Here is a 25,906-nt window from a genome sequence, read left to right as displayed (position 1 = left end):
AGCTTGCTATGTCTGTGTGGGCGGTCAGACTCTCGGTATGGGTATCGGTCTTCCATTCTGAACATATAAGGCTGAAGCAGTTGCTCTCATCTGGCTCGAAGGACCAAATGTTTAGAAGGGTTAAAGAAATCTGAGCTGGCAGCAATTACTTCAGAGTGTCGGGTCAGAACACTTGCAAATGTTCAGATGTGAGAAGAACAAACAGGCAGAGTCCAGGAATAAAGTTCTCATTCTTTGTATTGTGTGTGTGTGCGTGGTTTGGTCTTATGAACGCACACACTGTCCGTTGTTTGGCTGCCGTTTGTCTCTGAACTAAAGCTGCGGACATGCACACCGATGGTGCATTCAGGGGGCATAGGAAACCCCATACACAAACCTAACCCTTTTGCACATCTACATTTCACTGACCTTCAGCTCCAAGTCTAGCTTTTTTCTTTACTTTTGGAAAGGAAAATTTCAGCAAATGAAATTCATTTTAGGTACTTTTTTGGATTTATTCAGCACATTATTCAGTTTTTGGTGCGCTTTACACTTTTTACAATTATGTGGCTGATATCTTTGGAATCTAATGCAATCAAGCTGGTTTAGTAAGCTCAGTTTTGGATGTTTCAAATATTTTTTTGGCATTTCATTTCAAATCTTCCAGCATTCACATTGCATTTTTTGTTAGAATATTTTTTTTTCCCCCTGTTGCACTGATTGGAGAGTGTTTGCTGTGTGTTCCATGTGTGTCATGTTTCCCTTGTTTCCCTTGTTAATTCCTAGTTGTAACCTAGTTGTTTATTTCCAGTTTCTAGTTCCTGAGCTTTTTGTTTGTTAGTACTCTTGCATTTAAATAGTCACAGCTATAAAGTTGCCTCTTTCAGGTATCCCTTTTGTTTTGATTCCTGTGTTTGGGTCCTACCTCTGCCTGACACTACATGACAGAACGATGTGACCATAACATGGACCCAGCATAGTACAGATGAGATCAACGATCCGTGGGTTCTAGGAAGTGGGAATCCCAGCAGGCCCCGGAACATAGGTCATCTTTCAATGGGACCAAACTGGTTCTTGGAGGTGCTCGAAGTTGACGGACCGCCTCCTCTGCAGCACGTCCCCTGCCTGATCCTCTATCAATTAGAGTTCGCGAATTCAAACTGTTCCCTGCCACTCTCCAGCTTCTCCTCTCCCTGCTCATTCTCTAGCCTCCTCATCTTCTAATGAATATCTATTGTATATATCTACTTACTTACTGTATATAATGTTTTTCTCTCTCTATTTTGCACAGTCGAGGAGTGTATCAGCTCACATTTCACTGCGCGTTATACTTGTATAACTATGTACATGACAAATAAAAGGATCTTGAATCTTGAATATTGAAAGACAGCAATATGTGTTGCTGAGTCCATTATTTCAGAGGCTGCCAGTGTTTCCCTGCAAGGATCTCTGGGCCCCTCCTAAAGACTGTTGTGCTCTTGAGACTGTTTTTGTTTTTGCACCTGTGATAATTTCTGAGCCTACCTCTCCACTCATTCCAGTTCCCCAGGTGAAGGTGACTAAGGTCCAGCAATTCCCTGCTCCTGTACCAGTCCCTCAAAGCAGGGAGGCTAGGACTCAGCTGGTCCCTGTTCATGATCCCAGGATGGATGGGACCCAGCTTCTCCCTGCACCTGTACCATTTCTTCAGGTGGGGACAGCTGGTGTTCAGGCTTCACCTGTTCCTTCACCAGAGGGTAGTCAGGGCCTACTTCACATCTGCACCTGGACCTGTTCCTCGGGAGGAGGCAGCTGGTGCTTGGTGGGTCCCTGCACTGGTCCCCAGGGTGAGGCCAGCTAAGACCCAGTTCCTCAGGTGTGGGTGGCTGGTGTCCGGCAGGTGCCTACACCTGTTCCAGCGAGAGAATGGCCAACATCAGCTGCAGCTGTCAGAAGAGCCTGCTGTGTGCCCTTATTGCCTGAGCTACAGCAACCTAAGTATGTTATATGTCTTGTGCAGCCTCAGCTACAGAAACCTAAGCCTGCTGTGTGCCTTGTCAACCGAGGTTCTTTGTCACCATTGCTGGCTTCCAGATCCGCTCTGTATTTGTCACCGGCATCCTGGTCAGCCCCCAGATCTTGGTGTGTGAAAGGGAAGGCGGCGTGTGAAAGCCAAGAGGTAGCGACCAGCGTCTGAAACTGCAGGTAATGTGAGTGGTGATACAAGAGACTGCAAAGGGCACAAGAGAAAAACACTAAGCACAAGCAGCAAAGCCGGCCTTGTCTATTGCCTATAGATTAGCCTGGATCTCCAACAGGTGAGTATAGCAGAGTACTGATGAGGGCTCCACAACACTAGAAAATAAACCAGGATCTGAAAACTAGGCACTGACTTGAAACTCGGAGGGAAGAAACACACAGCATAGTGAGGGTACGACGTGACAAAGGGCAGAGGAGAACACAGGGCTCAATACAGGGCTGCACAGCGGGAATCTCTCGGGGCCTGACTAATTGTTTAGAAATGTACAGCTAAGGATATAAAGAAGTATATTTAATGAGTTACAGGGGAAGTACCTATAAACTATAATTTAAAGAGAATTTTAAATTTTTCTATTGACGGAAATGTGCATTAATGGAACAGATATATATTATGAATAAACTGAATTTTCATTTATATAGTTAAAAGAAATGTCCATACATAGTATGGCGTTTACAGTAAAGCTACAGAATTTTCCGTTTTGTCATTTATGGACAAATCTGAACATCTGTAAAAACACAAAAAATGTCCTGGGAGAAAATTACCAGGACATGTTCTGTTTTTCCACACAATAATTTTTTACAGTGCATATATGTCACCAAAGCACAGCCTCCTGTATTGACCTCACTCATGGAGAACAGCTCCCAAATTTTCGCTGAAAATCACTGGCGCAGGCTGTCTTCACACTGTCACCATGTCCATATAATAAACTTTACAAACATTAAAATTAAATATTTTGTAGAGTTGTTGGCACTCACTGTGAAAGAATTTTGAAATATCCCATAAAGATGTGGCCTGTTTAAAAAGTCTGAGCCTAACCTTTGACATACACAGAGTCATTAGCAGCCAGTGAAAATCACCTGGCTATCTCCCTGCCATAAGAACATGAACGTGATTGCGTGATTGGACAGTTCCTACTGGAGGTTTTTTTTTTTCGTTGTTGTTTTGTTTGCTTTAAAAGATTACAGCAGCCTTTAATACCACCAATTTGGCTTGGTAAGTGAATTTAATGTCTAGCTTCTTGATGATATCTAGGAAATAATTACTTTCAGGTAAAAGACCATTGCACTTTGTCAAAAGATTGTAAGCCCCAGATTCCATGATCAAGGAGATGTCCCAGACTACAGTGTTGCTGACTACCTTTACTAGCACTACAGCTTTTAACATCTTTGGAAAAACATTGCACTCTATTCTGAAACTGCCAAGACCTGTAGAACTACCATATGAGGGATTAGGGAATACACTTGACAAAGTGAGAGCTGCACTTTCAAATGCTGAGATTCTGATAATTGATGAGATAGCTCTGGATTCAAAAGAGCTTTTTTTATATTGATAATGGGCTATGTCACCCTCAGCTGCACAACCTCACTTAAAGGACAAAAAATGAAGAAAATCTATGTCGATCCTGCAATCAGAGATGCACTCAAAAGTATTAGACACTGATTATTTGAGAACACAAGACCACTGTTGAAGTTTGTAAAATCAGTTGACACAAGAATCCAGACATTGACATGTTTATTCACCACAAACCACAAGGGCTCCCATCTAACACTGAGTGCATGAAATGGCATCATGAACTCAGACTTGCTGATGTTTTATGCATAACAGAAACCCACTTCCACTGTTTCCCCCCAGTTCCAGCTGGAAGAATGCAACATGGTCACATGCAGCAGACTTGTCTTCTACACAAACTATACAGATATGGCAAAGACAAATACTGGTGGAGTTGCAGTGTACTATACGAGCTGTCTTACAGCTGAGGCCCGAAAGGATTTGCAAAATATGACTGACTGACACAAGGTTTTTACTACAAATGCAAAGCCTTATGAACTCACGATGACTCACCAACCAATCATTGTTTGCAGAGACAATAAGGACCTTATGAGCAGAGGGGGAAAAAAGCATATATGAACTGTTTCAGCAAAGAGGATTTACACTTATTATTGTTGCAACTACTGAAAAGCAGACACTGATTGATAACCTTTACATATCACAGCCTGTCTCCAATCAGGTGAACTGAACATTTATTACATTTATCACAACCCCATTTAAAGTGTGCTTCATTAAACTAAAATAGGTGCAGAACAGATGTCACCAGCTGGCATTTTTAATAATTTTGCACAGGGTATAGCACTGAGCAGCTCCTTCAGTGGGAGACTGCGGCACCCACGGTGTGGGACGGAGAGATTTCGCTGGTCTTTCCTCCCCACTGCTGTCAGACTCCACAATAAAGACTTTTGCAGCTGATCAAACACACAAACCCACACATGTGCAATAAGACTGCTATATGTGCAATTCTTGTGCAATTCTTCTTCTGACGAAGTTGTGTTTTTGTATTTTCCTACTCAGTTGTATATAGTATTTGTATTTCTATTTTATTCTATTGTATATAGTATTTTATTTTATTTTATTGTATTTTATTGGATTCCACTGTTTTCTAATTTCTGCTACATAACTTTGCACTTTTGCTGTAACAAAACAAGTTTCCCACCTGTGGGACTAATAAAGGTCATCTTATCTTATCTTATCTTATCTTATCTTATCCATATTGATTACTGTATGTTTTTCATGAATATGTTTCACTTATTCTCTGGTTCAGAGTACATTATTTGATGGGCGTATTTCTTATTTCATATATACATTTTGTTTTGCTTATACATAGTACTGACTTACATCCTATTTAGGCTGTAAGTCAGTATTGTAAACTCAGTGGGTGCTTATAATTTATTAATTCTAACGGGTTCTCTCTGGCCCGATTATCTAATAACTCTGTGGCTTTTGGCAGTAGTTAAACAGGAACAGCTTTTCTATATTTAATTTATCATGGCTTCCCCAGTGATTCCATTTGGTATTATGTAAACAGATATTTAAGTGTAATTCATTATTGTAAATTGTATAGACAATAATCATATGAATAAATGTGATGTGTTTGAATGTTTGAGTATTTTTGTCTTCCAAATTAAAAAAAACATTGAAATCAATCTTACCTTTATTCTTTTGTTTGAGTTGTCTCACTATACACCTGTCAGTTAAGGGTTTAATAACTCACAGGTGTTATAGGAAGTGTTCTGGGCTTTCAAAATTAAAGCTCCCAAAATTTAAAGCTACTCATCTGGACTGTAAAGGATGCTCATTCCTGTTTAATATGTACTTTCAAAATAACTCAGAATGAAACAGATATTAAAGTGCTTTTATATTAAAGATATAATATATGTTAAACTGTCTTCAGACTTTAATCTTTAAAAGTACATAAATTACAAGGTGTTACACTGGAAGATTACAGGGGTAAGTGCAGCCAGACCTTCTCTACACATGCTGCCATTAGATTCTGACACTCCCACTTAGCATCTGCTATTTCTTTTTACATGGAATCAGCTGTTGTTCCTTCCATTTTAGTTGCCATAGCAACTGGTTCTCACAGATGTGTAACTTCATCCTCATTCTATCTCAGTCCGTTACTCATTCATGGAATTTTTCCACCACTGTACGATGACATCACCCACTGTAAATTTTGAGCCTGGAGAATAATCTGAAAGACAAAAATTATATTTCTCTTTATTTCATGCCCAAACATTTTGCTCTAGAAATATAATGTATATCTCTCATAAATACCACCAAAGCATGTCCCCTCCATCTACCTCACTCATAGGGAACAATAAGAAAAGGACTCCCAAATTTTGGCTTATAATCCGTGGTGCAGGCTGTCTTTCTGTAGTGACCACATGCACATAATGAACACCACAAACAAGAAAATTTAGATCTTTGCAGTTTGGATGTTTCCATCTGTTAAAGAATTTTTCTCATAAGACTTGCAGTTTTGTCTTGGGAACCATCAAGACAAAAGTACAAGCAAAATCTTCTCTGGTTCTTTCTGTACCTCGCCCTGACACGGACAGGAGGGTTGTCCACACCTCCCCCTCCTTTCACTGACTTTAGCTGCCATAGCAACCTGTCTTCACATCTGTGTGCTGATGTCACCCTTTCTCTCTCAGACTAAAACTCATCAGTTGTTTGCTTCTGATTGTCTTCATACAACCTGTTAAATTCTGTTTTCTTCTGAAGACTGACCCAGTAGTAGCACACGCACACTCAGATTTTTTTTTTTTAGTTAAGTGTGCCTATGCAATTGCACACTTCTTATTAGATTTGTTATTGAAGTGGAAATGTATTTCCTTGGTTTTAACATAAAACTCATTGTTGCAAGCAGAGACAGCACAAAAACAACCACCTTAAACTGATTTTTTTATTTTTGTCTCCTTATCTTCCCCTGAGTTATTGGTTCTGTTACTAGTTAACCATGATACAGTAATGTAAGTCTACTGAAGGCAACCAACCAACCCGGTGACATAACGTTCTGTACTGACAGAAGATGGTGTTAAACATGTTTTGAAAACTGACTTTAAGCACTGGTTTCGTGAATCCAGCTTCAAAAACAGAGTTACATCTATGTCAGTTTTTGAGAGCAGGGGTCACTAGTGTAAATTAGCCATTATACATTTAGTGTTTCATGTCCCCTTCAAGTATGCCTATTCAGTAGGAATATTATTCCTTGGATTTATTATTAAGTGTGCCAATGCAATAGCACACTTTGTATGTATTATTGTAGGGTATCTACCTTAAAATATAAAGCACCTTGACGCAACTGTTGTTGTGATTTGGCGCTGTATAAATAAAATGGAACTGATCTGAATTCTTGTTTTTTGTCGAATGGAAGTCCCGAGATCAAAATGTGAGATGCCCCCCTAAGGGTGGTTCAGAATGACCGAGCTAAGATCCTGTGGAACTTCTGGATACAGACAGACAAACTGGTGATGGACATATTAGTGGTGGAGAAGCAGTAGACAGCTGTAGTGATAGATGTAGCTATACGGAATGACACCAACATCACGAAGAAGGAACACGCAAAGCTAAAGAAATACCAAGGGGTTAGAGAAAATCTCGAGAAGATGTGGAGGGTGAAGGTAACAGTGGTCCCTGTGGTAACTGGAGCACTTGGTGCAGTGACCCCCAAACTAGGCAAGTGGCTGCAGCAGATCTCAAGAGCAACATCTGAGATCTCTGTTCAGAAGAGCACAGGTCTAGCAACAGCTAAGATACTGTGCAGGACCCTCAAGCTCCCAGGCCTCTGGTAGAGGAATTGAGCTTGAAGGATAAAGACTGCCTGCAGGAGCAAGATGGGGAATTTATATATATGTATACATATTTTATAATTCAAATTATTTCCTTAATGGGAAGTACTACACTCCTTCTAGATTATATAAAATGGGTCAAACTGAATATTTTACATTGAATAAATTTGCTTCTGGCTTCCCTGACAAATGTTCCATTTTTGGAAATAATATTCTCCCATGAATCATCATCAAATGTACAGGCAAGGTCGTTTTTCCAGGTCATCCTAAGACTGTTGGTGTTCCAGGGGCACGTTTCATACCACAGGGATACTTTATGGTACATGATGGAAAAATGCAGTATGGGGTTAGTGCCTTGATATATCTGGGTGCTTTTTAAAAAAAAACAAAAACAAAAAAACAAGCAATACAATAATTTGCAAAAAATTCCAAAAATGACCCAAACAAATGAATTTGTTCTGACCACTGGCATATGATTTGCTTTCCAAAAAAGTGCATTATGTTATGGAAACTGTGTTAACTTTGGTTGTATGGTAATTCAACTGTGCAGGTGCCCAGCTGTGATTGGTGAGCCTGAGGACGCCACCCTATATATAGAGCCTGGAAAACCGCTGATGAGAGAGGTTCACTTTCTTTCCCCGTGCCTGACCAGTCAAGCCTATGACAAGTGCAGGCTGAGGTTCTCTGTTGTGGGTGAGGAAGGGGTGTGGGTAAGGGTTAATTTATTATTTTGGCCTCAGTTTACCCTATTTGGTTGTTTTTCCTCATATTTCTGTAAATAAACACCATGTAATGACATGAGATTGTTTCCTGTGGCTGCCATGCTATGACCTGGTCCCTAGTCAGGTCATAACAAAATAAAATCACCTCCTTTGAATAAATGGTGTAGTGTTCTGTCACCATTGAGCCCAAAAACAGTGTGTACCAATACTGGTGTTCATGTTGAACCATAAACATGAATACTTTTGACATTTATGAGATATATTTTTGTGCATGCTTTCTACCACGTAGTCTTGGAGTGTGGTAAAATGGGGTTTTCTTGTTTTTAGCTTGTGCTAATACCTCTATCGGTGTGAAAGGAGAGGCAATTTCTCTTTCAATCAAAATCTAGTCCAGATCTGAATTTTCTTCAGTCCAGTGTTTAGCCAGTTCAACTAATAATGCTGACACAGAATTAATGGCATCTTGGCTTAGTACTAATATATCATCAACTTAAAGGAACATCTGTCACGGTTAACGCCAGCCAACCGTGGGGATGTGAGGAAGGAGGACCCAAATGCTCGACTCTTAGCTTAGCAGTGCGTTTATTTACAGTGAATGGAAAACATAACAATAAATCCTCAGTGCGTTCCCAACTCCCGTGACATGTCCTCTTCCCAGTGCTAGTGTTCCTGTCTCCACTCCTCAGTGTCTGAGCACCCCGTGCTCGCTGTCTTCTCGTCTCCACACTTCTCCTGGGGAAATAACAGAGAGGGAGCCATCAGACACACCACAATGCAGCAGACTAAACTTAGTAACTGGTCAAGAGACTAACGTGAAACCACGCAATGACCCAGCGTCAGAGAGAGCTCCACTACACTCTTAAGTAGCTCCTCCGACGGGGCTTGATCAGCTGTGTGATGGTCTTCAGGTGTGGCCAACCACCTGGCAAGGCCACACCTACCAGGCCTGAAGGCACCTGTAAACAGGTGCTCCCAGACACACACACACCCACACACACATACCTGCAAGCAGGGAGCACGAGGGACAGCAACATCAAAAACACATATAATAAAATACAGATCCATAACTGCTCAGGAACCCTGGATCGCTCAGATCCAGATCCAGCTTGGATATAGAAGTCTTACCCATCTACAGAAGCCGTCACCAAAACCAAATTTGGATAATGCCTTGAACATGAAGTCCCAGTCAACCCTGTCAGAAGCTTTCTGGGCATCTGAAGATTTAGCCAAAATAGGGGAGGACTTGTTTCTATTTGCCCAAATGAGATGCAGAAGTCTCCTCATGTTATCAGCTGAAGCCTATTCTTAACAAAAGCTACTTATGATTCTTATTAATATTTAATATCTTATAATTTGCGCTAGCACCCTCTCTAACCTGGGTGCTAATATTATTGACAGTATTTTACAGTCAACATTTTTTAGGCTTGTGTCTATTATTAGCTGGGTTTGTTCAATCTTTGTCCTTCTTTGGTATTAACTATGTTATAGCTTCCTTAAAACTTTCTGGGAGAGATCCATATTGGAAAGCTTCTTGGTAGACATCTGTCATAACTTGGGGCTAATATATGTCAGGCTGCACAAGGATAAGCGGAAAAGGATGAGTAAATAATAAATGCAAGATTGAATAAATAAAGGTAGATTTGATGAAAAGCCATGCATGAATGGATATACCTCTCTCACCAAATTATAGGAAAATAAATCAGTGTCACTGAAGTAACAGATAACTTGAACTGCAGACAGTAAGCCTACATCAGGGAATCAAAACTAGTTTAGGCAACACAGAAGAAAGGCAAGCTGTCAGGGGCAATTATTTTAATACAGGGTCAACTCATAATATTGTTTTCTTTTAGTTATTCAAAAGGGAGTGAATAATAATATGGAGCTTCAGATTAACACATAAGGATTATTCCAGACTACATATTTCCTATAAGCAGAAGAGGATGGATGGCTAGTGTGTGTGTTAAGTCAGCCATTCTAGTAAAACCTATGGAAGTATATTTATAGCAAATGATAAATAACCCTTTCATGATGTGACACATTATAGAAGATTATAGAATGCCATAAACAAAGAATGTTGTAATGAACACAACTTTACCAACCCATATCCACCCCAACTTTGCTTCCAGTGTCATTTCTATTGTCAGTTGTCTGTGGCTAACAATGGATAACTGAGGATAACCACTGACGAAATGCCCCAGAGTAACATCACACCTCTCTTGCTGAGCAGTTCTTCTTTACATATCCACATATTTAACATTGGCACTGTTGTTGTTCTAATTCATGTGTCTGATGCTTCTACAAATGAATGCTAACCCCACTGACTGACTATCAACCTGTCAGTTATATAATAATCTGTTAGTTATTACAGTCCATAATCAGTCACCAGGCTTAGCTAGGTTATAAACTAAAGTTGCTAAAGTGTCCACCAATGGAAAGACTGGGAGACAGGAAGGAGTTCAAAATAAGAAGGAGAAAAACCTGGGACAACATCTTATGCTTGTACTTGGTAAATTCCTGCTCCTCCTTGAAGCTTTTTGCCAAAATGCTCAATGTTGACTCTCACTCGGGGTATCCATAACCGTGGATCTACAGCACTAATAAATAGTCAGCTCCTATTGAGGGGGCGGTGTTGCAGCAATTTTTCACACCAGCCTATTAATCAACAAAAGACCAAGACAGACTTTTAATTCATTTGAAAGCCTGATGCTTAGCCTCGTCCACCCCAGCTGTAAAACTCAGAAACCAGTCTTACTTGTTATCATCTATCGTCCACCTGGGCCTTACACAGAGTTTCTGTCTGATTTCTCAGACTTTTTATCTGATTTAGTGCTCAGCTCAGATAAAATAATTATTGTGGGTGATTTTAACATTCATGTAGATGCAAAAAATGACAGCCTCAACATGGCATTTAATCTGTTATTAGACTCAATTGGCTTCCCTCAAAATGTAAAAGAACCCACCCACCACTTTAATCACACTCTAGATCTTGTTTTAACATATGGCATAGAAACTGGACATTTAACAGTGTTTCCTGAAAACCCTCTGCTGTCTGATCATTTCCTGATAACATTTACATTTACAATAATTGATTACACAGCAGTGGGGAGTAGACTTTATCACAGTAGATGCCACAGTAAATGTAATCCACCCACTGTTATCATCTTCAATGCCCTGTTCCAACACAGAGCAGAGCAGCTACCTGAATGCTACCCCAACAGAGGTCGATCATCTTGTTAATAATTTTACCTCCTCACTACGTACGACTCTGGATACTGTAGCTCCTGTGAAAACGAAGGTCTCAAATCAGAAGTACCTGACTCCGTGGTATAATTCTCAAACACGTAGCCTAAAGCAGATGACTCAGAAGCTGGAGAGGAAATGGCGTGTCACAAATTTAGAAGATCATCATTTAGCCTGGAGAAATAGTTTGTTGCTTTATAAGAAAGCCCTCCGCAAAGCCAGAACATCTTACTATTCATCACTGATTGAAGAAAATAAGAACAACCCTAGGTTTCTCTTCAGCACTGTAGCCAGGCTGACAAAAAGTCAGAGCACTGTTGAGCCAACCATCCCTTTAACGTTAACTAGTAATGACTTCAACTTCTTCACAAATAAAATTTTAATCATTAGAGAAAAAATTACCAATAATCATCCCACAGATGTAACATTATCTACAGCTACTTTCAGTACCATTGATATTCATTTAGACTCTTTTTCTCCTAATGATCTTTCTGAGTTAACTTCAGTAATTACTTCCTCCAAACCATCAACGTGTGTTTTAGATCCCATTCCTACAAAACTGCTCAAAGAAGACTTACTTAGACTTAGATCCTCCCCCGCCGATCGGCGCATCGGGCGACAAGAGAATGCCATCGAACTCGGTCTATCGTGGCAGTTGTTGCTTCATCCCATGACAGTTCGACTGAACGTAAATCTTCAAGGAAAGTCCTCCCCCCTGTTATTTTGGGTCTTCCTCGCCGTCTCTTTCCATTCTTCGGGTTCCACAGAACTGCGACACGGGCAGGCCTCGCGTCCGGTAGCCGAAGGATGTGACCAGCAAATCTGAACCGACGCTTGGTGACTTGGACATGGAGCGGCTCTACTCCCGCACGGCGATATATTTCCTCATTGGTAATGCGATCCCGATATGTGATCTTGAGCAGCCGTCAAAGACAACGTTGTTGGAAGACGTCAAGATGGCGGTTGATCTTTGCAGTTGATTTCCAAGTCTCCGCTGCATACAGTGCCGTCGGTATAACGATGGTCTTCAGGAGCCGCAACTTGGTTGATAAAGGCAGTGCGGTGGTCATCCATATAGGTCGTAGTCGTTTAAAGGCTGCCCATGCTTTCCCAATTCTGCACTTAATGTCATGCTCCACGTCCCCGTCACTGCTAAAAGTGCAACCCAGGTACATGAACCTGTCCACCTCTTCTAGCTGCTGCTGCTGATTCACAGTAACCGCTGTGTTTGATGGTGTAGCGTAACCAACTCGCATAATCTTCGACTTCTCACCGCTGATCCTGAGTCCTATCGGTGCTGCTTCGCTTTCCAAAGATGAGGTTGTTTTCTGAAGAGCCCGGAGTGTTGGTGCAAGTAAGGCTATATCGTCCGCAAAGTCCAAATCTGTGAACTGCTGCAGGGGATCACGTCCGGCGACCCCCATCGTGTTCGGTCCAATTGCTCGGCGCATGACATGGTCTATGGCGATGTTAAATAGGAATGGCGATAGGACGCAGCCTTGTCGCACACCAGTATCGATGTTAAAATATTCCGTGATGCCGTTGTCTGTTCGGACGCTCAAAGAAGTTAGTTGTCAAACAGCTAACAGATCATCTGCAGAGGAATGGCTTATTTGAAGAGTTTCAGTCAGGTTTCAGAGCTCATCACAGCACAGAAACAGCTTTAGTGAAGGTTACAAATGATCTTCTTATAGCCTCTGACAGTGGACCATAATATCCTATTAGAGTGATTAGAGCATGCTGTAGGTATTACAGGTACTGCGCTGCAGTGGTTTGTATCATATCTATCTAATAGACTCCAATTTGTTTATGTAAATGGAGAGTCCTCTTCACACACTGAGGTTAATTATGGTGTTCCACAGGGTTCAGTGCTAGGACCAGTTCTGTTTACATTATACTCAAAAAAACTAAAAAACTAAGGAAACTTGTTGCCTCAAAAAAATTGAGTAAAGCTTAGCTAAAAATGACTAAATTAGGACAACTTATTTATTTTGAGCACTCTGTACAAGCTCATTTGTTCCCAGAACTCAAAAAAATTGGATCAAATTTACTTAAGATGACCAAGTTAGGGCAACTTACTCATTTTGAGTACACTGTACAGCCTTGTTAGTTCCCAGAACTCAAAAAAGCTAAGGAAATTCGTTGCCTCAAAAAAACTAAGTAAAGCTTATTTAAGATGACTGTTAAGACAACTTATACATTGCAAGTCTGCAGTATTAAAAATAATTTGATATTTCTGACTGTACAATAGTAATTGTTTACCTACTGACAAACATTTCAAGTTCAACTAAATGAAAAAACAATTTGTGGTACCATGAATATGACTAAAAATAATTAACAACGCTTTTTGTAACGATGTTAAAATCAGCCCAACTTTTATTTTCAAACACAACAAAGTATAACAGCCAACATACTGGACACTGTTCTGCTGAACAACAAACAATTATATCGCCATCACTGTTATAATCTTACAATGAAACAAAGTCTCAGATGTAATTATTCTGAAAATAAGTTTAGGCCTACCACAAGTTTGTGTTGTACTTACATTACTTATATAATCAAAATAAAATATTTATTGTTCTGTCACAAGTGCAGTCTCTAATTTAAACAACACATTTGTTTTTCATTCCAACACAGCAGCTGGAATGTTGTAATATTTTAAGGATGCTTGTTTCCAGTCCAGGCATTACTGCCTGAATGACTGTCATGGATCGAGGTGATCCAAATATAAGTGCAGAAGAAAGTCTTTAACTTCCCTTAAGTACAGTGGCAGTGGATGTGGGTTGGAGATGCAATGAGCTTGAACCTGCAGGCGACCATCTTCACTGACCACACCATCTGTGACGGAGGACTCATCTCTCCTGGTGTCCTGCAAGCAAGCAATCATATTTTTTGGAACATGAACTTAATTGCTTTCTTAAAACATTTTTTTCTGCATTTGGTATAGAACAGACTCCAATTTAGACAATCTCAGGCTCCCTCCCCACCGGAGAGGTGACATTCAATGACCCACTTGTCAGTCTGGATAGCCCTGACCACCACCCAACATACAATAATGTCATGAAAGCATCATTTTAAAAAGGGCTATGCAAACATGACCAATAACTTTGATTCTAATGATGTGCAAAATGATTTGGGCACAAAACAAATTTTTCTTTTAGAAAACTTGCAGACTTCACTATATACAGTGTAGACCCTCTAAACTAAGTTTGGGGGATGTGATCTTTCAAGAAATGCAGACCAAACTGTTGTTGTTTGTTTACTTACACAGCATGTCTTGTAGAATTAACTGGAGTCACCAGCAACAGCATAGTGCAGTCATATCTCAAGTCTAATAACAGAAGGCAGGAAAAGATCAGTAAAGAAACAACTTCCCCAAACCAAAGCACAAATAAAACAATAAGTAAAACAGGCTGATCTAAAGTATGATTAAAGTTCAGCCTGATTAATATAAATGTAACTGACAGTTGCTAATATATTGGAAAACCAAAATACTTACCACTGAGTTGATGTCTTTCTGCAGGAGTGCTGGTCCCGAGCCTCAAAGACAGTAAGAAGCAAGCAGAGGGAGAAAAAACAGAACATTTTTCAGAAACTGATTTGATCCTTAATGGCTGTGCAATCATTGTAACATAGAGTTTGCTTATGTTGTTAAATAAAGGCTAGATTTGACATTAATAGATGCCACAGATGTTCAAAAGCTGCCACAAAGCATGAAAAAAATAATAGACGTCTCCAAAAACTTTGGAGCATTTTTGCAAATATGTGATGTCTTGATAAATCGAGCAGATATTTGAACTTTACACAGCTACATTCTCGCCTGAAAATATCTTAAAAGTTTATTTTGTGACCCAGAAAAAGTAATAAGTAATAAATAAAAAAAGTAATAAAAGTAATAAGTTTTTTAGCCGCGGTCCTCCGCCATACGCACAGGCTCCGACAACCGCGGCTGACAAATGTGATCCTTTCTGGGTCACAAAATAACCTTTTAAGATATTTTCAGGCGAGAATGTAGGTGTGTAATGCTCAAATATCTACTTAATTTATCAAAATATCACATATTTGCAAAAGTGCTTCCACATTTTCGGAGAGCTCTGTTATCCACCAGCGCGATAGCTGACCGGGAGGTCAAGGCCGTGAGCACAGCTAACTCCTGGGGTATTGTTTTCAACCCCCCTGCAGTCTTTTGCTACTCAGGTTAAACATGATATATATAGTTAGTTAGTTATGGCTATGGATTGAAAATACCCCCCACACCCCACCCCACCCATAACGGCTGAACCTCCCGAAGAATTTTGTCTGGGCTCTTATCTCACTTTTTCTTTCAAACAATCAACAGAAAATTTCAAAGACATATTTTTATATAGGGCAGCACGGTGGTACGGTGGTTAGCACTGTTGCCGCACAGCAAGAAGGTCCTGAGTTCAATTCCACCGTCAGGCCGGGGTCTTTCTGTGTGGAGTTTGCATGTTCTCCCCGTGTTTGCATGGGTTCTCTCCGGGTACTCCGGCTTCCTCCCACAGTCCAAAGACATGCAGCTTGTGGGGATAGGTTAATTGGATAATCCAAATTGCCACTAGGTGTGAATGGTTGTCTGTCCCTGTGTGTTAGCCCTGCGACAGACTGGTGACCTGTCCAGGGTGTACCCCACCTCTCGCCCTATGACAGCTGGGATAGGCTCCAGCGACCCTGGAAAGGATAAGCGGAAGCGGATGGACGGATTTTTATATAAGGTTTTTAAGGCTGTGGTGTTAATTTTTAAGTAACATGAGCCCAGCGGCAGCAGCAACGCTAGGCTAACACTAACTAGCTAGCAAGATTATAAACCTGGTGCTAAACTAAGAGAAGCCACAAAATCAGTTTGAATAAGAGTAAACATTTACTCACCAAGTCAGTGTATCAGATAAAGATCCACAGCAATGACAACAATAATATCTTGAGCTGAAGTTTCTCCAGGTTTGCTCAACATTTTCCATAAAAAATGCTGGCATCATGAACATGCGGACTGATCCGTCCGAGGGAGGAGGATGGTAGTGACGTGGCATTTTCAAAACACATCTTTCATCCTTCCGCACTGAGAAGCAAAACTTCCAGCTTACTTAGTTTTTCTAAGACAACTCAAATAAATTGAGTTTATCAGTGTTTTTGCAGAAAAAGTACTGGTAACTTATTTAAATCGAGTTCTAATAACAAATTGATAAAAATTGAGTTCAGCCTATTTACTATTTTTAATTAAACACAATGTAGCATCCAGTCGAACTGACAAGGCCAGAACTGATGGTTGTTGAATGACCTTTATTATTCCTTGCCGTGTATCAGACAACGTACCAACATAAGAGCTAGACAAACAAATAAAACAATTGCCATGTTATTCATGTAACACCATTTTAACCGCTCATTACGCTGGTCTAACCGTTTTCTATTAAACTATACAATACATATTATGCGTTTCAGATTGCTCACATTAAATCATGTACATTACAAACCTTGTTCCCCTGTCGACTGTAGCTAAAACCATTCGTTTTTGTACAATTTAACCATGTTTTTCTCTCCCTTTTCTCCGTTAGCAATAGTTTACCGTTTTCTTCTGTCTTTTTTGTACATCAAGCTAGTTACCGTTAGCCGTTCTGGTTTCTTTGGGTGATAGATGCCGTGGTGCGGTATGTACCATGTCTCACCTTCAGGTCCATTATCATCAGTCTCTTCGGCATCACCCCTTTGTATAATGTCATTCATATACGTGACATAGTCCCTTTTGTATTTTTCATCGTGCATTAGTTTACGTTTGAGCTGATTGAGTCTGCTCTCGGCAAGTTGTCTGTTATCTGGCATTTGTGGCCTTTCTTTAAATGGCAATGGCATTTCATAATGTCCTCTTTCTGTTTGTGTTATGCCTTGTTCAAGTTTCTCAAGAAACCTAAGGTCGTCTTGAGACACCATGTTTTCGTTTATTTCGTTTTCTTTAAAGTCCATTTCCAGTGCACGTATTGCATCTGCGGGAGTACATGGAGGCATTTCTTTAACAGTTATTCTGTGACAGAGACTCCTTGTTGTCTCTAATGCATTGCATGGTACTGACTTGCCAACTATGCTCTATCCTAAATCAGTCTGGATGGCATATGGCTCATTGTCTTTACCTAAGAGTACTTGTCTGGGCACCAGAGCTTGGGGACAAGTATAACCAATCAGGAGACTCACCTCACAACTGAGGAGCGGTGGGATCTCATCTACAATGGACGACAAATGACTCCACAGTTTTGCTGTGTCACATGTTGGTATGTGTTCTCTATTTGCAGGTATGTAGTCCTTTGTGTAAGCAGTTGGGAGCCTTAGCACTGTTGCTGAATTGTAACCTCTCACTAGAAGATCACACACCTTTCCGCTGCTTACTACTGCGTTTTTACCCATCATTGTGGTTAGTCTGAGTTTTACAGGGCACACATTTGCTTGCAGTTTCTGTGTTACATCCTGATCTATAAAAACAGTGTCACTCTGTGTGTCTAGTAGCACATAGACTAGTTTTTCCCTTTGTGGATTAGCAGCCGTTGAGTCCCATACTGGGACTATCATGGAGGTACTGACTGTGTGTTCTGCTCTAGCGACATTTAACGCCATGGCTGTTGCACTTTCAGGTGAGTTCCCTTGTGTTGCATTGTCTATACTCACTTGATCTTGCCTTTCTCTTTGCAGACTAATGCTGTAGTTCTCATTGTGAAGACAGGTCGGGTGTCTCTTAGAGCAGGTTTCACAAGTGAGGCGCTGTTTGCAGTCCTTAGCACTATGACTTTGCTTTAAACAACCATAACAATGTTTATTATCCTTTACATGTTTCTTTTTCATTTCCAGGGTCATTTGCAGAAAGTTTGGGCACTTTATAAGTGGATGCGACTCTTGGCACAGTGTGCATGAAGAACTGTTGTATATTTTAGTCTTTGTATCTCGTTCAGTTGTGTTAATGTTGAATACACTTGCCTTGTTTCTTTTGACTTCTCTTGTGCTTCTTTTGTCATCATTTGTTTCCGTGGAGCGAAGTGCATGTATGGAAGTGACTGGGTTGCATGCTACTTCTGCTTCAAGTGAGAGAAAGGAGGCAAATTCACTGAAGCTGGGGAATTCACTACCGTCCATGAGTATCTTTGTTACATGCCTATTCCATCTTGTGTTTATCCAGTCTGGCAGTTTATGCAACAGTTTCTGATTTTCTTCATAGTCATTGATAATTTGCAGTCCTTTCACGTGACACTTGGCAAGCATGCATGCATTCACAAAATCAGCAAAGTTCCTTAGCCCATCAGCATCTCTCGACTGTATTTTAGGCCAACTAGATAACTTCTCTCTAAATGCCCTTTGTAGCACGAATGGCTGGCCGTACCTTTGGTTTAACTTTGCCCAAGCGTCGTTATATGCTTCTTCATCATTTCTGAAGAAAGTCCCTTCAAGGCACTTGCGAGCTGAGCCAGTTACATACCTTTTTAGATAGTACAGTTTATCTGCTGCTGACATGCCAGTTTGTTCAATAAGTGACATGAAAGTGGATTTCCATTCAATAAATTTTATTGGCTCACCACTAAACATTGTTGGTTCTGGCGTGGGGAGTCTATTTATTCTTATGCTGTCTTGTACCGCCTGTGCAAGCTGGCTGACACTAGGAGGGGCTGTTGGCGCCGGTATGGTGTATGATGGTACAGTGTGTTTGGGTGTGTGCTCTGGGTTCACCTTTTCCATCTTTACTGAATATGCATCATCAAGTTGTGATAACTCTCTGTTGTAGACGTCCAACCTGGCGCGAGCGGCTTCCACCTCCCTTTTGGCTTTCAGGTGTTCCAGCTCTGATGTTTGAACTGCCATTTGTTTCTTATGCTCCTCTTCTAGAGCCTTTATCCTTTTCTTCTGTCTTTGTTTCTCTTGTACAATCTTGTACTCTGCTTCCTTTGCTGCTAGTTCTGCTGCTGCATCTGCTCGTTTTGAAGCAAGATGTGAGGCTGAAGACAGTTGGCTACGTTTCGATGCTGCAGTTGAACCATAGATGGATTGGGCATAATCATGTTCTAATAGTCTCCGTAGACGTTTTCTTTCATATTCTGCATCAAAATCTCCATCTACACCACTTATTCTTTCCAGGATGACTTTCACGATGTCATGAGTAACTGCTTCACATGCATCGGTTTTTCTTCGTATGTCTGATGAAGGTGCAATGTGACTTCTCATTTCAGTGTACAACTTTAGCAGTTCACAGTGCTTTAAGTGGCCCAAAAGAGGTGCCGGTACTCTATTTTTTTTCCGCCTCCCCTGAGGTAACAACAACTATATTGAATGGGTTTTATATACAACAGTCAACAGACAACCTTATACAAAATAATAAATCATTTTATTAGTTTGTGGATTTGCTTGAGCTAGAAAGAGCTACTGAACATAAATAAAATGTGCACAAGGTTATTGAAAAAATACCCTTAGAAAGAGCTACTAGAAAGAGCTACTGAACATAAATAAAATGTGCAAAAAGGTATTGAAATTTTTTTTTAACAAAATGTACATAAAATAAATTATAAAATAATTTGTATTTTGCTCTCTCTCTTGAGTCCCTGCTGGTATCAGCAGCAGCACTTGTAAAGTGTACCTGCAGAGCTTGGTAGTTCTCCCATACTACTTTCACTGTTCTCTCACTTGAAGCAACCCAAACATAATAACCATAGAACAGTAGAACATAATCTTGAGTCTTGAAGATGGTTCATTTCTTTACCCCTGAAAAATATACAAAAGCAGATTCAGCAAAATACAATCACAGTACACCAAATGAAAAATGAGAAATACTGTACAAATCATTTTACCTAGAAAAGGCTCCAGCACGTTTTGGGCTCCACTTTCCTTTCACTTTGGGCTTCGCAGTTTGTGGATGCTGCACTTCTCCTCCCTAGTGCCAGCCATGTCTGCACATATGTTTGTGCGTTAAACTGATCCAAGGGTGGTCCGTTGCATTTCAGGAAAATCAGATTTGAAAGCCTTTTGATGTCGAGAGAGTTTCTTTTATCTGTCAAAGTATCATTCATTGAGCTGAAAGCTCGCTCGCATTCACTTGTTGATACTGCAATGGTGTGGACAGCTGTAAGAAGCGGCTTCAGGGCTGCTGGTGTCTTGGAAGCTTTAAGGTCTTTATACTCCCTAAATCCTAGGACACTTTGCCTCTCCCCAACTCTGAATCTCTGACATAAACGTCTGACCGCTGCATCCCCATATTGAATATCTAGAGATGCAGGCCAGGAGTCAGACTGGAGGACCTTGATGTCTGAGAGGAGGTGACTATCTGTCTTTTCAGATGAGGTTTTACTGACATGCGAGGAAGTTGTTGGAGTCATCCTGCACTTAACATTTTCAGCCAGGCTACGGAAAAATTGGCCATGGTTGATTTTTATAACCCTCTGATTTTCATGCAGGCATACATTTCTGAAGATTTTCTCCTTTTCAGCTTCAATGGCAGTTTGTGTGTAGGGACCAGGTGTGGATACCATTGACTCAAACACCCGGATTTGTCGGTCCAGCTGCCTGTCGGCTTGATCCAAAGTCATGTCCCGTCTCTGGAGCATTCTTGAGAGGTCACTGAGTTCTGTGAGAGCGTCATACATGATGCCAAGATTGACCACAAAAGAAACAGTAGTGAGAACATCATTGAGTCCTTTGTATTTTGCTCTCTCTCTTGAGTCCCTGCTGGTATCAGCAGCAGCACTTGTAAAGTGTACCTGCAGAGCTTGGTAGTTCTCCCATACTGCTTTCACTGTTCTCTCACTTGAAGCAACCCAACGCACTGATAAAACACGGCCTATCACAAGGAGATGTTGTCCAACATTGTGAGCACTCTCGATTAACTCCCTTTGGTTTTTTGGTGATGCATGGTAGAGGGAGTAAAGCTGATCTAAGAATATTTTAAAGTGGTTGATTCCTCCTACCTCCTTCAAAACATCACAAACTGCCAGTTCCAGTCTGTGATTGGAACAATGCCAGACAAACAGGTAAGGGAATTTGGAACAAAGCTGCGCAGCAACTCCTGCTTTCCTCCCAAGCATCACTGAGGCTCCATCACAAGCAAATGCCAACAAATGTTCCTGTAGGTAGTGAGGGTCAAAGCCATTATTATGAAGACATCCTAACAGTGCTTCAGTGATGTCCTTTGCTGTGGTCCCCTGCAGCTCAATCAGTTCAAAAAATATTGTGTCTGGATTTTCACTGGAAATAGCTGACCGCAGGCACACGACAAGCACAGACTTTCCACTTATTGTAGTGGATTCATCAATGAGCACACACAATTTTCTTTCATTCATCACTATGTCATTGACTACCTTCTTTTTCATTTCAGCTGCAATGTGATCCAGTATATTTGCACATGAGTTATTAGAGTGCAAAACTCTGCCCATCTTGACACCATTTAAGACTTGCAACTGGACATCTATTGGCATGTCTGTAAAGGGACGCCCATGCTTGCCAATCTTATAAGCTGTTCTAAACACATTGCAAGTTGAAGCGTAGTCAGCCTTTCTCATATCTTCAATGTGTTTTTGCATTGTATTTTGTGTTGCCTTCTCTTTTATTTCAACTGCTTTCTTGTGATAAATTGAGTCTCTGTGCTCTTTTATTTTCTTTCGTAGTGAGTTTTGTTGTGCAGCCTTGTCCCTTCCAAAAGACGAGATTAAGCACCCACTCCACTCCTGCGACACTCTCTGCCCTTGCTGCATGTCCACGCGAGCACAAACTTGACTACACACACTACAACCCAACTTTTGATTTCTGCTGATCAGCCACTTGTAATTTGTGGAGAAATACCGGACTTGTGCTTGGGACCAACATTCTGGCCACTCATGCTCGCTAACGCGGCTGTTGTCATCGGTAGAAATGGTGTCATTCTCGTCCTCGTCGTCGCCAAAAGTGCCGTCGTCCGCGGCTGCGGCACTAGTGCAGCTTTCATTAGCTTGCGTCTGACCTGCAGCGATATCATTCTGGCTTGGTGGGGTGTCAGCCAGCGAGTCCTCTGATTCTGACCTTGTTCTTTTACTACTCAGAGTCTGAAGCCAGGAGAGCATATTAAGTGTTCATTGTTTTTGTATTTTAACCGAGCAGCTGTTTGCGCGTTTTACACACCCTCTCCGGACCACGTTGAGTTGTTGACATGACAACGGCAAAAGCGACGCATGTGCTTTTCACTTGTAAAACACATTGGTGTATGGGTAATGTAGTCTAAGATAAGATAAGATAAGATGGCCTTTATTAGTTCCACAGGTGGGAAATTTGTCTCTGCTCTCGGTGGGACGAATTAGGAAGCGTGCTTGTGAAGGGCGCTCTGAAAAGCGGCAGCGCAGCCAAACGATTATAACAGATGTGTAAATGAGAGTACCGGTACGCTAAAAGCACGTTCTGGGCGCATGGAGAGGTGGCGGTACTCTCAAGAGCTATATTTAGAAGTGGCGGTACTGAGTACCGGCGCGTACCGGCCCACTTAAAGCACTGGCAGTTCATCTTTTCTTTGCTCTACATCATCTGCAAGATCTGCCATTTCTTTCTCTGAAATGTCCAACTTTAATCTTTCTCTTGTTTCTGGCACTCGTATTTTCCATTGTTCATAAAGAGTTAATAGTCTTTTTTCTTTTTTACTTATCTCTTCCCTCTGATAAGTTAGCATTTTTTCCGTTGGCACCTTGGCTCTTTCTGAACGCCTTGGAACCGTGGAGTCACTTTGAGCTTTATCTTGCAGCTCATTTAATATTTGTTCTTTGTTTTCAAACTGTTCATTAATGTCTTCTTCTGAATCCTCCATTTCAACTTTATTTTCCTTATGTCTTTCACCGTTTTATTCTCTGACCTGCTTCTGCCATCTGCTGGACGTTGTGGGAATTGCCGTTAAACCTTGAGCCCTTGTGGTGTAGCAAAATGGCAGCGGTCAAGCTCTTACTGTAGCATCCAGTCGAACTGACAAGGCCAGAACTGATGGTTGTTGAATGACCTTTATTATTCCTTGCCGTGTATCAAACAACGTACCAACGTAAGAGCTAGACAAACAAATAAAACAATTGCCATGTTATTCATGTAACACCATTTTAACCGCTCATTACGCTGGTCTAACCATTTTCTATTAAACTATACAATACATATTATGCGTTTCAGATTGCTCACATTAAATCATGTACATTACAAACCTTGTTCCCCTGTCGACTGTAGCTAAAACCATTCGTTTTTGTACAATTTAACCATGTTTTTCTCTCCCTTTTCTCCGTTAACAATAGTTTACCGTTTTCTTCCGTCTTTTTTGTACATCAAGCTAGTTACCGTTAGCAACATTCACTTCCGGTTACACAGGAAGTTACCACAATAAAAGCACAAAACATTATATTACGTGTATATGAGCCAGCTTTACATATCCGCCGTTACACACAATATTACATTTTACAGTGTAGGCAGTATCATTGGAAGACATAGTATACATTTTCACCGCTATGCTGATGATACCCAACTCTATCTGTCCATGAAGCCAGATAACACACACCAATTAGTTACACTGCAGGAATGTCTTAAAGACATAAAGACCTGGATGGCCGCTAACTTTCTGCTTCTTAATTCAGATAAAACTGAGGTTATTGTACTCGGCCCTGAAAATCTTAGAAATATGGTATCTAACCAGATTCTTATTTTGCATGGCATTACCTTGGCCTCCCGTAACACTGTGAGGAACCTTGGAGTCATTTTTGACCAAGACATGTCCTTCAATGCACATATTAAACAAATATGTAAGACTGCTTTCTTCCATTTGTGCAACATCTCTAAAATTAGAAATATCCTGTCTCAGAGTGATGCTGAAAAACTAGTTCATGCATTTATTACTTCCAGGCTGGACTACTGTAATGCATTATTATCAACTCCCTGAAAAGCTTTCAGTTAATCCAAAATGCTGCAGCAAGAGTACTGACAGGGACTAGCAAGAGAGAGCAGATTCCTCCTGTATTGGCTTCTCTTCATTGGCTCGCTGTTAAATCCAGAATTGAATTCAAAATCCTGCTCCTCACATACAAGGTCTTAAATAATCAGGCCCCATCTTATCTTAATGACCTTGTAGTACCATATCACCCTATTAGAGCACTTCGCTCTCGCACTGCAGGCTTACTTGTTGTTCCTAGAGTAGAATGGGAGGGAGAGCCTTCAGTTTTCAGGCCCCTCTTCTGTGGAACCAGCTTCCAGTTTGGATTCGGGAGACAGACACTATCTCTACTTTTAAGATTGGCCTTCAAACTTTCCTTTTTTATAAAGCATATAGTTAGGGCTGGATCAGGTGACCCTGAATCCTCCCTTAGTTATGCTGCAATAGATGTAGGCTGCTGGGGATTCCCATGATGCATTGAGTTTTTCCTTTCCAGTCACCTTTCTTGCTCACTATGTGTTAATATTCCTCTGTCTGCATTGAATCATATCTGTTATTAATCTCTGTCTCTCTTCCACAGCATGTCTTTTATCCTGTTTTCCTTCTCTCACCCCAACCGGTCGCAGCAGATGGCTCCGCCCCTCCCTGAGCCTGGTTTCTTTCTTCCTGTTAAAAGGGAGTTTTTCCTTCCCACTGTCGCCAAATTGCTTGCTCATAGGGGGTCATATGATTGTTGGTTTTTCCTCTGTATCTATTATTGTACAATCTACTGTACAATATAAATCGCCTTGAGGCGACTGTTGTCATGATTTGGCGCTATATAAATAAAATTTAATTGAAAATTGAATTGAATCCTACCACGAAGGAAAGAGTGGAGAACGGGGACCACATGGGCAAACACTTGTTGTGTGTCTTTGGGCACTGGGTAATGGATTCATATAATCCTTTGATAGAGAAATGAAAATAATACAATTTCTTTCTATGTTCTTCAGGCAGTTAATTCATTTTGATTTGCCATGTATTTCCTGTGCCTCCCTCATTAGGAATGATTTATCATGGAGTTTCCGTTGTGCATTTTGGGGTTCAGACTTTCTTTTAACCCCTGACAGAACAACATGAAACAGTACCCTCTCTTTTAAATTAGTGATTCTTTTTTTTTCATTAAATCAGTGGACTGGATTAAAGAGAATGACAAATTTCTCAGGTGTGAAGGCAACACATAATTTAGCCTGGAATACTTTTCTGCAGACAATAACTGAGATGTTCTCTAATTAAAATATAAATTTCAATATCAGCTGAGTTAGTAAGTAAAGTCAGAAACTGTCAGAATACAATAAACATGCATTTGAGTTTTTTTGTGATAACTCACAGAAAGGACGAGATCTGGGAAAAAGATTGTCTAGCAGATCTTTCCAGTAGCAGTCCTCTGCTGTCCTTGCAAATGGAAGGCACAGGAGGGAGGAAGGTGGAGGAGGAGGCAGGAGGGAGGGGGCAGAGAAGAGGAAGTTATCACCAAATTGCCATATCTACAAAGCTCTCCCTGCATGCTACAGATTTCCCCTCTTTAATCTGACACATACAGCCTCATGCCTGCTAAAACCCTGGAAGGCAATGTGAAGCTCAGCATTCTGGGCTGAAAGAACACTGCAGCCAAGAGAGAGGAGTCGGAGGGATAGATGGAGAAACAGAAAAAGAAAAGATAGCA

General features: G+C 40.8%; 1 protein-coding gene across 1 annotated transcript; it reads right to left on the bottom strand.

Annotated features, from left to right (window-relative positions):
- Positions 1-1,032: 1,032 nt before the first annotated feature.
- Positions 1,033-23,683, bottom strand: LOC112843478 (uncharacterized). The gene is made up of 7 exons (XM_025902182.1): positions 23,486-23,683; positions 20,380-23,338; positions 12,309-12,852; positions 2,012-2,188; positions 1,731-1,868; positions 1,504-1,646; positions 1,033-1,112 (listed from the first exon to the last, which is right to left on the bottom strand). Exons 2-7 carry the CDS (start codon positions 22,373-22,375, stop codon positions 1,033-1,035), a joined length of 3,078 nt encoding a protein of 1,025 aa, XP_025757967.1. The 5' UTR covers positions 22,376-23,338; positions 23,486-23,683.
- Between the last annotated feature and the right edge of the window lie 2,223 nt (positions 23,684-25,906).

The sequence above is a fragment of the Oreochromis niloticus genome, linkage group LG22, assembly GCF_001858045.2.
Source record: "Oreochromis niloticus isolate F11D_XX linkage group LG22, O_niloticus_UMD_NMBU, whole genome shotgun sequence".
NCBI classification, from domain to species: Eukaryota; Metazoa; Chordata; class Actinopteri; order Cichliformes; family Cichlidae; genus Oreochromis; species Oreochromis niloticus.
This window is presented reverse-complemented; position numbering and strand designations above follow the sequence as displayed.